The 13,275-nt window shown below is 50.5% G+C and overlaps 1 protein-coding gene across 1 annotated transcript in view; it reads left to right on the forward strand.

Annotated features, from left to right (window-relative positions):
- The window catches only part of LOC119828097 (katanin interacting protein), a 169,014-nt gene that overhangs the window by 62,297 nt on the left and 93,442 nt on the right, over window positions 1-13,275 (forward strand). The window contains 2 exon segments of the mRNA XM_038350156.1: window positions 585-682; window positions 9,464-9,595. Of these exon segments, the coding sequence (XP_038206084.1) occupies window positions 585-682; window positions 9,464-9,595 (230 nt within the window).

Genomic DNA, 13,275 nt, shown 5'->3' on the forward strand with positions numbered 1-13,275 from the left:
TAGGTGTGGGAAGCTTCCAAGTCATTATATATACATTATATACAAAATCAACAACAAAAGGACAAAGGGAGAAAGTGATATCCCAAAATATTCCCTTAAGAGAGCCACTGTAGTATTTTAAACACACGGTTTACCAGGAGCATTGTAGCCCCTGTGTCTAAGAAGGAATGCCATGGCTTTCTAGCTTTTATTGTGGGCAGGCTGCTGGTGGAGGAATTACAGGGAGCAGGATTACCTGAACTTGGAACCCTGCAGTATATTCACTCATTCCTCAACTATGTCTCCATCCACACCCTCTTTTACATATGGCGTCCTGCCGTTACATCTATGTTTTGGCAATGGCTCTTTGTGTCTGCAGAACTACCTGATGGGCTATTAGACATGCCATTTTACAGAACGGACATTCTGCAACTCATACACTTCTGGGTATTGGCTTGCTTGCAGCTCTCTTCAATAGGACAATGCATCCCTCGTATACATGACCTTGGACAGCCGGCCTGGATTGCAGATGTAGATTTCAGAGCAGCCATCAGTGTGAACTTGTCTTCCACGTCTCACCTGCCCCTTCCCTGTCTCTGCTGCAGATTGTGGACGAAGAACCCTGTTCAGAGAGGCTGAAGAAGTCTTAAGACGCAGCTCAAGGACAGCACCTGGAAAGGTCCAGCGCCGAGGATGGCACCAGGTCTGGGAACAGGAACAGAGCCAGGACCATGGCTCTGGCACTTGATTAGGATGAGGAATGGGCCAGTTGAGTCTTTAAGCCCCTATGGGCTTTGTGGCTGTAGGGCCTGTCTGCATGTACTGGTTTCTGGGGTACCTGCCCCACTGTAGGGTACTCCCTCTGCCTGGGACCTCCAGAGCCCACACGGGAGGGCAGTAAGAGCAGACTCAGGCTCATTTATCCACTTGCTTTTTATTGAAGAGCTACCATATGCCAGGCATAGTCAGAGATAAAGTAAGTGATCAGGACAGAACCCTGCCTGGTGAATTGAGGTGCCCTTTTGGGTGGCTGCCAATGTTGCTGAAACAGCCCACATTTCTGAGTCTTGGCCCTGAGTCCCAGTACTGTCCCAGCTACACACAACCTCTCTACTTTGCACTCAGCACACCCAGAGTCTGGCTTTTCACATTGTCCACTCTTATTAGGGAACAGAGGAGACAGGTGCTCAGAAAAACTCAGGGACCTATACAAGGTTATGGCTAAGAAGTGCCAGAGTCCTGACTTAGAACCAGATCCTTGGCTCTGAGTTCTGTATTCTTCCCCAACTAGACTTTGCTATGGTCCCTTGCTAGCTTCCCTTGGGGACGGTTCTGGTTTTCTATGGGGCTGCCTAATGTACCCAAGTGTCTTTCTAGGCCATGTGTGTACTGAGGTTGAATCATGGGGTTTTGGCTCCTGTTGTACCTTTTGCACGTTCAGATGGCCTCAAGGACCAAATACAACACAGATTGGGAGGCTTAGGCAGGGGCTCATTGTCCCTATTAATCTGGGTGTGGGGGAAATTAGGCATTGTGTTTTACCGTAGACTGCAGTAAAGGTTTTCACGTGCTTGCCACCTACCATGTCTTCACAGCAACACAACTGGCTGATGTGTGTCCTCATGGTGCTGCTGTAGAAACTGAGGCCCAGAGAGCAAAAAGTACTTGTTCTGGGTCACATGACCCCTAAGGGAAGAAGCCGGGTTGGGGTGTGGAAGGGGCCTGATGCTGCAGACTCCTTAGTCTTCATACCTATGCTTATTGGAAACAGTTGTGCCTGCATTAGCTGGGGTCTGAAGAGCAGGCCCACAGGGCCCCAGCCTGGGCGCTTGTGTCTGTCCCCAGCCATGAATGTTAATTTCTTGTTAATGAGGCCTTTCTTGCCTGCCTCGCTCCGCACAGCTCTTCTGCTTGTTTGGAGGGCTTTCTATTATCACGAGCCATATTTGTGTCTTAGGCTGTGACTTAATGGCTGGCCCCAGAGTCTGTCCAATTTAAAAGACTTGGCCTAAGATTAATTAGCATCCCTCCTGTTTCTCCTGTGGCTCCCCACTTCACAAGACTTAATCAGGGCTAATTTCCCCTCGCCTCCCAAAGCCGCTCTGCTATAATTGCCCTTCTGCACTGCAGCAGTTAGGGGTCACTCAGTGCCTAACAATAGGGATGGCTGTTTGAGTAGAAAGCTGACCAGGCTGCGCGCATAGTTCTGGAGCCAATGATCTGGGCCGGCTCGGAGGGGGCCTCCAGCCCACATTGCACAGCTGTCTGCTCTAGCCTGCCAGGAGAATTGGTGCCCAGAACAACTGGGAGAGTGGGCCAGCCTCGGGGATGCCAAGACAGATCCCGTTCTGTGGCCTGGCCTGTGTGGGATGGAGTTGAGAAGTCTATTGCCCTCAGGACAGTGCTCAGAAATAACAGTGACCTAGCCCTCTCCTCTCCTTGCATCTCTTCCCTTGTCCAAGGCAACGTGAGCAGCTGGACCTCCTTTGCACGCAGACCCTGAGCCTTGACAGGCCACTGATAGCACCCCCGGGGTCCCAGCCCTGAGGCTGAGCAGAAGTCATGTCATCATTTGGCTTCCGCACTGTTTCTTCTACCACATTTCCTCTCCCCACCTGGCTCTGTGGCTCCTGGGAAAGAAAGAGAATGGGCTTTGGGATGCTTCTTCGCTGTGTGATTTGGAGCTGGTAATGGACCTCGCTAAGCTTTGTTTTTATCTCACAACTTCATGGGGCTGTGTGTGCGGTGTGTCACAGGTGGTCTATGAGCAGTGCACTTCTCCAGCGAGGTCCCCCTGGTGGCAGGGGAGGCTATGACGAGGCCAGTGCTTGCAGCTCCCTGGTTATGCCTTGGCCATCCTCTTGGTGTCTGCTTTTTCATCTAGAAGATGGCCAATAAGGATGCCTGCCTCAGAAGGTAGCTAATGAAGACCGCCCAGCCGGTGCCTGTGCACGTTTCTGCCGTGCCTGGCACAGAGGTGGTGAATTGGTAGTGTGGGTCACTGTTGGGGTTAATGGAGGGGTTGTGGGTTTCTCAGTTTAGTGGTCTCCAGGCCGCTCATCCTCACATTTCTAATTCTATTTTATTTGTGGGGGAGGGGAAAGAGTGCATGTGAGCAGAGGCCAGGAGAAGGCCTCAGCTGTGCTCCTCTCTGCTTATCCCTTTGAGGCAGTCCTCTCAAATGAACCCAGGACTTGCATTTTCTCAGCTAGGCTGGGACACACCATGTACCAGACACTCTCCTGTCTCGGCCCCCTCAGAGCTGGAGGAATACCTCTCCACCATTGTCCACTGTGCCTTGATCAGAAGGCCCTTCATGTTCTGTGGGGCTAGAATCCAAACCCCAGCCCTCATGACTGCTCAGCCATCTCTCTCGTCTGCTGCCTCATGTCTGACCTCACTTCCTCTGCTTAGTCCTGGACATTTATGGAGCACCCTGAAGATTTGGATCCTTAGTGGTGGGTTATGGGCTGCAAGTGAGGCAGGCCAGCCCTGCTGCCTTGGAACTCAGGAGATAGGAGTGCAGGACAGGACAGGACAGCGGTGGCCAGCAAGTGAATGGCAGGTGCAATGAAGGAGAGTCATGCATGCCAGAGGGACAGTGGCAGGCAGCAGAGGTGCCCAGGACCCATGGAGCAGACCTGAATGTGAGGATCATGGTCTCCTTGGAAAGACACAGTGGAGCGTGACGGAAAGTGTTAGCAGGGGTCAGTGCATGGTGGTAGAGAGGAGGAGCTGGGGGCCTGGGTTACAGCTGCATGGCTGATCACACAGGCTGAGGATATGGGCAGCAGACTGAGTAGAGGGGCTCGGGGAAGCACCACGATGGTAGAGCTGTCTTTGGAAAGATCTTGACTGTTGTGTGCAGATGGGACTGTTCTATCCACCCCATAACTCCCCTCACCCCGGGCTCGCAGGAGCTGAGGCTGTGTTCCTGAATCCACAGCTCCTCTCTGCCCCTTCCCACAGCCCTACTCCCTGCCCTTTCCTCTGGCTCCACTGACCCCCTGCACCCCTCCAGGTTAGTTTCTCACTCCTGGATCAGTTGAAACATCCAAGAGAAACTATCTGAGTGTTGCTCAGGCTGTGGCCTGTGGGAACTGTGGGAGTTGGCCTCGGTGGGGTGCTAACTGCCACCTGAGTGGGTTGTGTGACTCAAGATCACCTGGTGCTAATCCTGCCTGGCCTTGAGCAGCCTAGGGAGCAGGGGGCACGGGGACTACAGCTTATGGGCTAATATTTGAAGTCGCGGGCAGTCCTAGGCTTGGTGTTCCGCCGTCTCCGTGTTATACTGTCACCAGGATAAGAAAGCTCATTGACCCACCTCTGGCCCTATGGAAGTGGAGGTAAGTGTGGAAAGTATCTCCAAGGTAGAACGTTTTCAGAGACAAATCTTTGGGTTTATAAAAGAGGGGAGGGGCCCAGTCTTTACCCTTCATGCTGTCTGGACGTCTTATATTTTAATTATTTATTTACTTAAAAAATTTTGAAATAGAGTTCTCATCGGCCCTGTTGGCCTTGAACTCACTAAGTAGTTGCAGTCCTTTTCGTTGTTGTTTGTTGTTTGTTTTTTCGAGACAGTATTTTTCCGTAGCTTTGGAGCCTGTCCTGGAACTTGTTCTTGTAGACCAGGCTGGCATTGACCTCACAGAGATCCTCCTGCCTCTGCCTCCTGAGTGCTGGGATTAAAGGTGTGCACCACCATGGCCCATTTTACCCTTGAAGTCTTGATCCTCCTTGTGTACCTCTTTCATGCTGAGATTACAGATTTGAGACACCATGCGCAGCTGTTTCCATTTTTTTGGCTGGGCTCCTCCTCTTTGGGGGGTAGCCAGATGGAAGCAGGTGGTTAAGGTGGCCAGTTCTTAAAAGCCACCCTACCAGGAATGGGGCCATGGTCCTGTTTCAGTTTCAGGGTGTCTTTTATACTGCAGGGCCCACCACAAAGGGCCAATGAGGTCACACTATCACTTCTGCTGGACATGGCCTGGAAAACAAGGACTTGGTTGTCACAGTATAGTCTTAGCTTTGTTGACAGCAACAAATGGCACCTCCCACGCTGCTGTTGTCTGCTCCTGGGTTTCTTCACTTCTCAGGTCCTTTTCTCAGTCTGACAGTCTCACCTCTTCCCTTCTGGGTCTAGACCAGCAAGTGGGAGGCACTTTGGTGCCTAGCTACTGCAATAGAAAGGCTTTCCCAGGAGAAACAGGCCTGAAGCTCATTTGCCAAGAGGCGTGTAGAACCATTAGAAAACACCCATGAGGTTCCTTGTGCTTGGGGAACACAGTAAAGGGGCCAATGGGGTCACACTATCACTTCCGCTGGTCATGGCCTAGCTTCAGTAGAGGAGGCATCGGGGGCTCTAGAGGTGTTGACTGGAATGAACGTGGCCGGCCCCACCAAGGCCACCCCCTTCACTAGATTGAGCATCCCTGCAGGTGATATTCTGGCATCCGTCCCTGCTTGCCTTTCCCTGCTGCTGTCGGGCCTTAGATCTCTCTGCTCTCTGCCCAACAGGTGGATTAAGATTATGGCTTCCTCAGTCCTTGTATACTTGGGTTAGACATTGGCCTAATCAACAGAGCCGCCGCTTGTACCAAAATGCTGTCCAGCTTTGATGCAACATCACTGGCTCTCGGCATTAAATCGGTAGTGAAGGGATTGGGCCTTCCCATTGATTTACTGTGGGCCAGACTCTCAGGAAAGGTCTCCACAGAAGGTTTGCTGTGGGATGCAAGTGGCCTTGGCTGTCCCTCACTGCAAACACTCTGCTTCCTGGGTGGCTGCCAGTCATATGAGCATCTACAATACAGCTCACCCTAGGTTGTGAAGCTGGGTCCCCTTGCTGCTTTCTGACTTGTGACTTGTCAGAACTGACAAACCTGGGAAGATCAGCTCTTCACCCCAGCCTGTTTTGGGGACCTTGGTAGAGCCGTTCCACCTCTAGAGGGCGCCATTAACATATCACACAACCTGTCCAAGCACGCAGGGCATCCCGTGCTCGCTCTTTTCGTGTTTGACAGTACACTTGAATGCACCCTCTTAGAACACTTTATGAGGAGGTGCAAAAGACACACAAATAACTCCGGGCATGAACTGGGTGGAGTGTGGGCTGAGCTCGAAGTGAGCAGCTTTGGGAGGTTTGTGTGGAAAGGCTTTTAAATCCTCCTCCAGGATAGGTACTGCAAAGGTCTGGCAGGGTCTGGGTTTGCAAAGTGAGGCAGGAAAGAGCAGCCACTCAAACACCCACTCCCGGTAAAGCAGTATGCCAATCGGGGAGCCAGCCTGGAGCAACGTCATCCTTCCATGCAAGGTGGAAGGTGGGAGGCCAGGAGCATGCATGTGGCTGGTGCTGGGTTGGAATCTGCCAGCCTTGGTGTGGGTGGGGCCGTCCCCCAGGTTGTGGGCAGAGGAGGCTCCCCAGGCTCGGGTGGGAGAGCAGGCCAGATGGAGGCTATTTATTACCCTCTGGGCACCCACTCAGTATTGTGAGCACTTTCTGGACCACAGAGTTAATTTCAGAACTGTTGCTTCATAACCCGCAGTGTTCACTGTGGTGCTGAGTGGGCTCAGGGGGTAGGGACCTGGTGTCTGTGACTTAGTGCAGCTAGAGCCAGGAGGGTCTGCTGACTTAGGGCCTTAGGGCTGTCCACAAAGCTGTTGTTTTGCATATTGGCTATCATTGCGGAGTTCTGCTGTGCTGAGCTGCAGAGAGGGAGGTTGGGCAGTTGCTGAAGGGCTATGATCCTGTCTCCTTGCTGGATGTAGAGTTCCTTCTGTGGATGTGCCCAAACCAGAAGCCAGCCAAATTGTACCTCCCACTGTCATTTGCCAGCTTCCTTTCAGGCAGGCCTTCAATCTCTGCCTCTTAGCTGGGCTTTTCCTGTGCCCCAGGGTGCCATGAGATAGCCCCAACAGCGCCTCACTTACGTACTCTTCTTGTTCCAGGAACTATCTCCTAGTAGAGTGGGCAGGAGAGGGAGGTGTGTGTCCTGCAGCTCTGGCTTCGGTTCACATGTGCCATCTTCCCCTGAGGAACATCAGTTCTAGGATTGGTGGATTGGTGGCTGGCAGGGGTTCACAAGTAAGAGCTAATGTGTTTTCTCCAGAGCAAAGGACAGGGCAGACAGGCAGTGTGTGTCCAGGCTTGTCTGGAGTTTTAGGAAAGAGGGGACAGAAAGGTTGATACTACAGGTCCACAGGCAGCATTCAGAAGTAGCAAAGTCCTGTCCAAGCCCTCCCCTTTCTAGAGAAAGGACCAAAAGGCCTTAAAGGGTCTGGGTGACTGGTGATCCAGCTACCTCCTGCTTGGCCTGACATAAGTCTGTCTGTGGTCTGTCATTTTCTTTTCTCCCATCTTCTCTTCCTGGCCAATAGGCCCCAGTGTTACAATGTTGCTGAGTGGTTCAGAGAGAAGAACATAGCATTCCTTGGCCTGGAGAGAAGAACAAAGTATCAGAGTCTAGAAGGAAGCCATTACAACTAGAGCTAGCCCTGGGCTGTGGCGTGAAGAGGGAAGGTGGCACAGTGAGGGTGTGTGGAGAACCATCACAAGGCATTAAAAGTGGCTCAATGGCCCTTCTTGTTTCTTTACTGGCACATCTTCCTTGCTCTCATAGACAGTGGCCTGTTCCATTCTCACCCTTGAGCCACACATGGACTCAGGACAGAAAGGCAAGCAAGCCCTGAAAGACACATGAAGGGGTTTCTGTGGACTCAGCTGGACAGACAGGGCCCTGGCAGTGGCTCCAATTGGCCCAATAGTCACACGTGATAGAATGTGCAGGAATCATTGTGGGAGCCTTGTATGCTGGGTGTATCAAGTAAGGTCTGGGTTTGCTAACAGTGGCTTGCATGGTATGACAACAGATATCACCTGTCAGCTGGCTGAGTCCTTTTGTTCTGCTCATGTGGAAACCATGAGTGAGCAGGGAATAGCTTCTAATACTGGCAGCTCTCAGGTGCTTCTCCAGAAGACAAAGGGCAGGACAGACAGGCAGGCTTGCATGCTGGACTGATAGACTCAGAGCCCTGAGAAACAGAGACTTATGACTCCAGGTTTTAGAAGTCAGAGGCAGTTCAGGTGAGAGGCCTCCTGTTCTGAGAACCAATTGTCAGGAGTCAGGCACTCAGAAGCCAGAGAGATCCTGAGCTCTAAGCAATCAGGCAGCAGCATGTGCTCAACCTCTGAGCCAGCCACTTTTGGGATTCTCAGTAGCTACTGCGACTAGTGGTATAGCTCTCAAACCATGAGCTTTTGAGGTGGGCAGCTTCCAGAAACTCTGCAGACCAAGGGCCTGCAGCATCTTGCCCACCATCTCTTGTGCCTTCCACAGCCTTAGCTCACAGCCCTGCTATTTCTTCTCCATACTGCACTGTCCTCAGTCATCTCCCCACCCACTCTCTGGAACTCTCTGGGTTTTTTTTGCCACCTGGCTGCAGCTGCCACCGCCTCTGCTGGCCCTCCTTGTGTCACCAGTTCAGCCCACTCTACTCAGGATAAAAATCACAAGTGTAAAAGCTTTCTATGTGGTCTGATGTTGCAACATCTGGGGGCAATAGGGGGAGGGTCTCCTTGCAACTCCAAATGCTAACTGAGCTGGGCATGAGGCACTCGGCGTCACTCCCCGTGACCCACACCGTTCGTTGTTCTTATGGGTCCTTTGGTCCTAGGTTCCTAGCTGCACAAAGGTGGGCTCTGTGTCTGTGTGTTGGTGTAGGGAGGGGGTGCTGTGCACACAGGGGAAGAAAGGAATTCTGGATGTGGTCAATAGCCCCAAACACCTGGTACAGGTATTCGTTTCTCAAAGAAAGATGCAAAGAATGCTTGCAAGAAGGGATGCTGCAGCAAGGAGAGCTTGTGTAGTCCAAAAAGCTTTGCAAACGTTTTGTGCCTTTCAGTTTAGCATACCTACAGCGAGTCAGCCAGACTTTCCCGAACACAGGCTCGGTTAGCTCACAAGGCTTTATTATTTATTTATTTATTTATTTTAGAGACAGGATTTCTCTGTAGCTTTGGAGCCTGTTCTGGAACTCGCTCTGTAGACCAGACTGGCCTCGAACTCAAGAGATCTGCCTGCGTGTGCCCCTCAAGTGCTGGGATTAAAGGCATGTGCCACCACTGCCCGGCTTTCACAAGGCTCTTTAGGAAAGCCTAACACCTATAAAAAATTCTACTGAAAAATAATTACTAACACTCTAAAAATTTCTACTACATTCTTCCCAAATTAAGGAAGAAATAAGCATAGGTGGTACACACTCCAAACCTGCTGAGCTGAGGACAGGGCTGCAGTGGGGATTCCAGTACTCGGAGACCGAGGCAGGGAGTTTTGAGGTTAGCCTAAAGAGACGTGATCTTTAAAAAGCCAATCAAAATCCCGTCTTACTCAGGGACAGTACCCCCTTGGATCTCATTCTTTAGACAGCTGTCTTTGAGAAGAGTGGCATCTCTTCTCATGTCAACACTCTGAATTTCTGTGTCCAGAAATCCGTGCAGATCAGAACTGAAGCTGGCCCACGGCTTCACATTGAACCTCCTCTGGATTGTTCAGAAGATTTGGAGTCGTCTAAGGATGTGACTGGCAAGGCCAGGGATGCCGCTGAAGATCACACACAGGTAGGGTCTGGCCACAGCCTGCACTTGGGGCTCCCACAAAATTGAGGTCTGGTACAGTATTCTTCCCAATACCTACTTTGACCATTGTCCTTCCCACATCTCACATATTGAAAAACTGTGTAGGTGTGTGTGTGTGTGTGTGTGTGTGAGAGAGAGAGAGAGAGAGGAGAGATGCAATGAAGCACATGTGCTGGTCAAAGGACAAAGTTGAGGAGTCACATGGTCTGTGGGTACCTGGGATTGAACTCAGGTCATCAGGCTTGTGCAGCAAGCACTTCTACCTGCTGAGCCATCTTGTCTGCCCTTATCTCACACATTTTGTTACACATTTTAATACATAGGGCATGGGCCACACATCTGTGTTCATGGGTGGGTCAGCTGGCATCCAATCACTCTAAATGGACAAGGGGCTAAGAGGGGAAGCCAGTGTAGCAGGCTTTCTTTTGGGCCACCAACCAGCTCCCAAATCATGACACTGAGATTTAATATTAATTATGAAAGCTCGGCCTTAGCTTAGGCTCATCTCTTGCTAGCTCTTATAACTTAATTTCCAGTTTCTCATCATCTACATTTTGCCTCAGGGCCTTTTATATTTCTTTCATTTTGTATGTCCTACTCCAGTGTCTTTCTGGCAGCTGGCTGGATGGTGTCAGGTGTCTTTCTTTCTCCCTCGTTCTCTCCTTCTCTCCCCCTACTTATTCTGTCTGCCTGAGAGCCCCACCTATCCCTCTACTGCCTAGCTATTGGCTGTTCAGCTTTTATTAGACCATCCAGGTGCCTTAGGCAGACCAGGTGAGACAGCAACCCATCTTCACATAGTTAAACAAATGCATAATAAACAAATGTAACACACCTTTACATAGTTAAAGTAATTTTCCACAACAGGTCAGGCCTGGCAGAGAAGAGTAACTTAACTGGGGAGATGTTCTAGAAAAGAGTAGAAGTTGTCTCTGGCCATAAATGCTAGAAAGGAGCCTGAAAGGGCTGAGGTCGGGTAGAGAATGACACCCCACCTGTGTGTATATGTGTACCTAGGCCTGTGAGGCATTCTGTATCTCAGTGACCCAGTCAGCGGACTACCCATGGAACACCCAGAGGTTTGGGTATCTGCAGCTTGTAGCCGTGTGTGTGTGCACCACAGCTGATGGGGTCAGTGCATACCTGCCCTCCCATCTTCAGACCACCATCCCATTTCCAGTACTGCTACAAGTGTTTCTTGACAATGCATTCTTAAGTCTTTGCTCATGTTCTTAGCACCATAGACATGGAAATCAACAAAGTACATTATATGCCTATTCTTAGCCAATTCATGTTCTAGGTGAGAATGAAAGGGCAGAATGAAATAAGATCATTTCAGGATCATCAGTTCCCTGAATGGAAAACAGAAAGGGGAACTGGGCATGGTAGTGCACATTTATACTTGCACTGCTCAGACAGAGCAGAAAGGTCCTGAGCAAGGCTAGCCTGGGCTCCATATGGAACCCCTTTCTAAAATAATCATAACAAAACTAAATAAAGTCAGAAGAGGGGGATGGACAGCATGGTGCTGTTGGGGAAAGCACCTCTCACACGCTACAGAGCACATAGGCAGAAGCAATGCGAAGAATCCCAGGCAAAGGGAACTGTCTGTGCAGTTGGCAAGAGGCTGGGCTTCAGGGAGCGCGATGCCAGCACTGTGTGAATAGGAGAGCAGGAAATGAGTTGAGATGTTGAATAAGGAGACACTGGGGTGGACTAGGAGTTGCATAGTGGGCTTGGCTGGAGTATGGGAATGGGCTTAAAAAGCAGAAAATTTGCTCTAAGGCAGCAGTTCTCAACCTGTGGGTCATGACCCCTTGGGGGTTGAATGACCCTTTCACAGGGGTCACATACCAGATATCCTATATATCAGATATTTGCATTACTGTTTACAACAGTAGCAAAATTACAGTTATGAAGTAGTAATGAAAACAGTTTTATGGTTGGGGGGTCAGCACAACCCATTTAAATAAAGGGTTGAAGCACTAGGAAGGCCTCAGAACCACTGTTCTAAGGAGACAAATTTTATAATTAAATGAATGAGTATGGGGTCTGGAGAGATGGCTCAGCGGTTTAAGAACACTGGCCTGACTCTTTCAGAGGTCCTAAATTCAATATCCCAGGAACCACATGGCAGCTACAACCATCTATGATGAGGATCTGGTGCCCTATTCTGGCCAAGGCAGGCATACATTGCAGTTCAGAACACTGTATACATAAACAAATCTTTAAAAAGGAAAAAACTGCCCATGAGTATATCACCTCTCCATGTTAACAGAAGCAAAATTCTGGACGTGATTGCCGGGTAAAAGTTCAGTTGCTAAGCAGGACCACGCCCCATGGCTGAACTGCACTGGTTCGCTGTGGGCACCTGCCTGCAGGACTCATAGCTTCAGTCAGGGCCTTCACCTCTGTGGACTTCTGTTGCTGCCTGAAATTTGAAAGACAGAACAGAAAGAGGAAAGGATCTGGAATGCTGTCCAGAAACCCACTCTGATCTCGATTCCATGTTTCCCCACTTCCTTATTTGCCTCAAAAGGAGACCCAGGGAAGGAGCTGGAGCCCTGCTGACTCCTGTGCTGGCTGAAAGGGGTCTGTGTACACTTGCACACATTGCACACATGCAGTTTGTTTTCTTTTCCTTTTTTCTAATGTGTGTGTGTGTGTGTGTGTGTGTGTGTGTGTGTGTGCGCATGTATACATGTATATGTGCATTTATGCTGCAGCTCCTCTGGGAGGTCAGAAGTCAACATTATGGACTTAGTTCTCTTTCTGCCTTTCCGTGGGCTCTGGGTGATGACCTCAGGTCACCGGGCTTGCACAACTAGCACCCTTACCCACTGGACCATCTCCCGTTCCCCTCCTCCTCCTTTAATGTAGTCCCAGCTAGCCTCAAATCCAAGATTCTTCTGCAAGAGCCACACCTGGCTCACCACTTGCTTTTGACCTCACCAATAGTCCCCTGCTTAGGATCAGTCTGTACAAAAGAAACCTTTATTTTCTTTCAGCTGGATCATAGCCATGCTCAATCTGTTAAAATCCTACCCCCACAGCTGGTCCCAGAGTGCTGTGTACCCTTTGAGCTGCAGACCATAGTTGTTTGCCCATGGGAGGCACCTGGCACCTTCTGTTAAATGGATACCTTGTTCCTCTTTGGCAAGCTCCCAGAGCCCTGCACACTGGACAGCAGAGTTCCTCCCAGGCTTCTCCTGCCCTCAGCATTAGCAGCCTTCCTCGTTGCACATGCTCAGTTGCAGCCCCTGCTGCTCTGCCCGCGCTTCACGTTCCCCACTGTGAGCACCTGATTATATTTCTTCCTTGCCTTTCCCCCGACATCTTGAGAGGGCTCTCCTTAAGGCTTCACAGTCAATTTCCCCTCGGAGTTATTTCCCTGCAAAAGGAGAGAGAAACAGTGGCATACTTGCCTGCCACAGCAGAAAGAAGCATTGAGAGATGCCATCTGCACAGGGACAGAGAAACTCAGGGCCTGGCTAAATATACCCAGCTTGGCACGAAGCAAGGAAGGCCTGAGCTGGAGCAGAAGGAGCCCTCCTCTGTATAGAGGCTTTGCGCCTCACCTTTGCTGCTGGAACATGCCAGCCTCTTGCCTTCCATCACATCCTGTGACCTTCAGTTTCTCCATGGCTTTGAGTTCACAGACT

This window comes from Arvicola amphibius, chromosome 1, assembly GCF_903992535.2.
Source record: "Arvicola amphibius chromosome 1, mArvAmp1.2, whole genome shotgun sequence".
NCBI lineage: Eukaryota > Metazoa > Chordata > Mammalia > Rodentia > Cricetidae > Arvicola > Arvicola amphibius.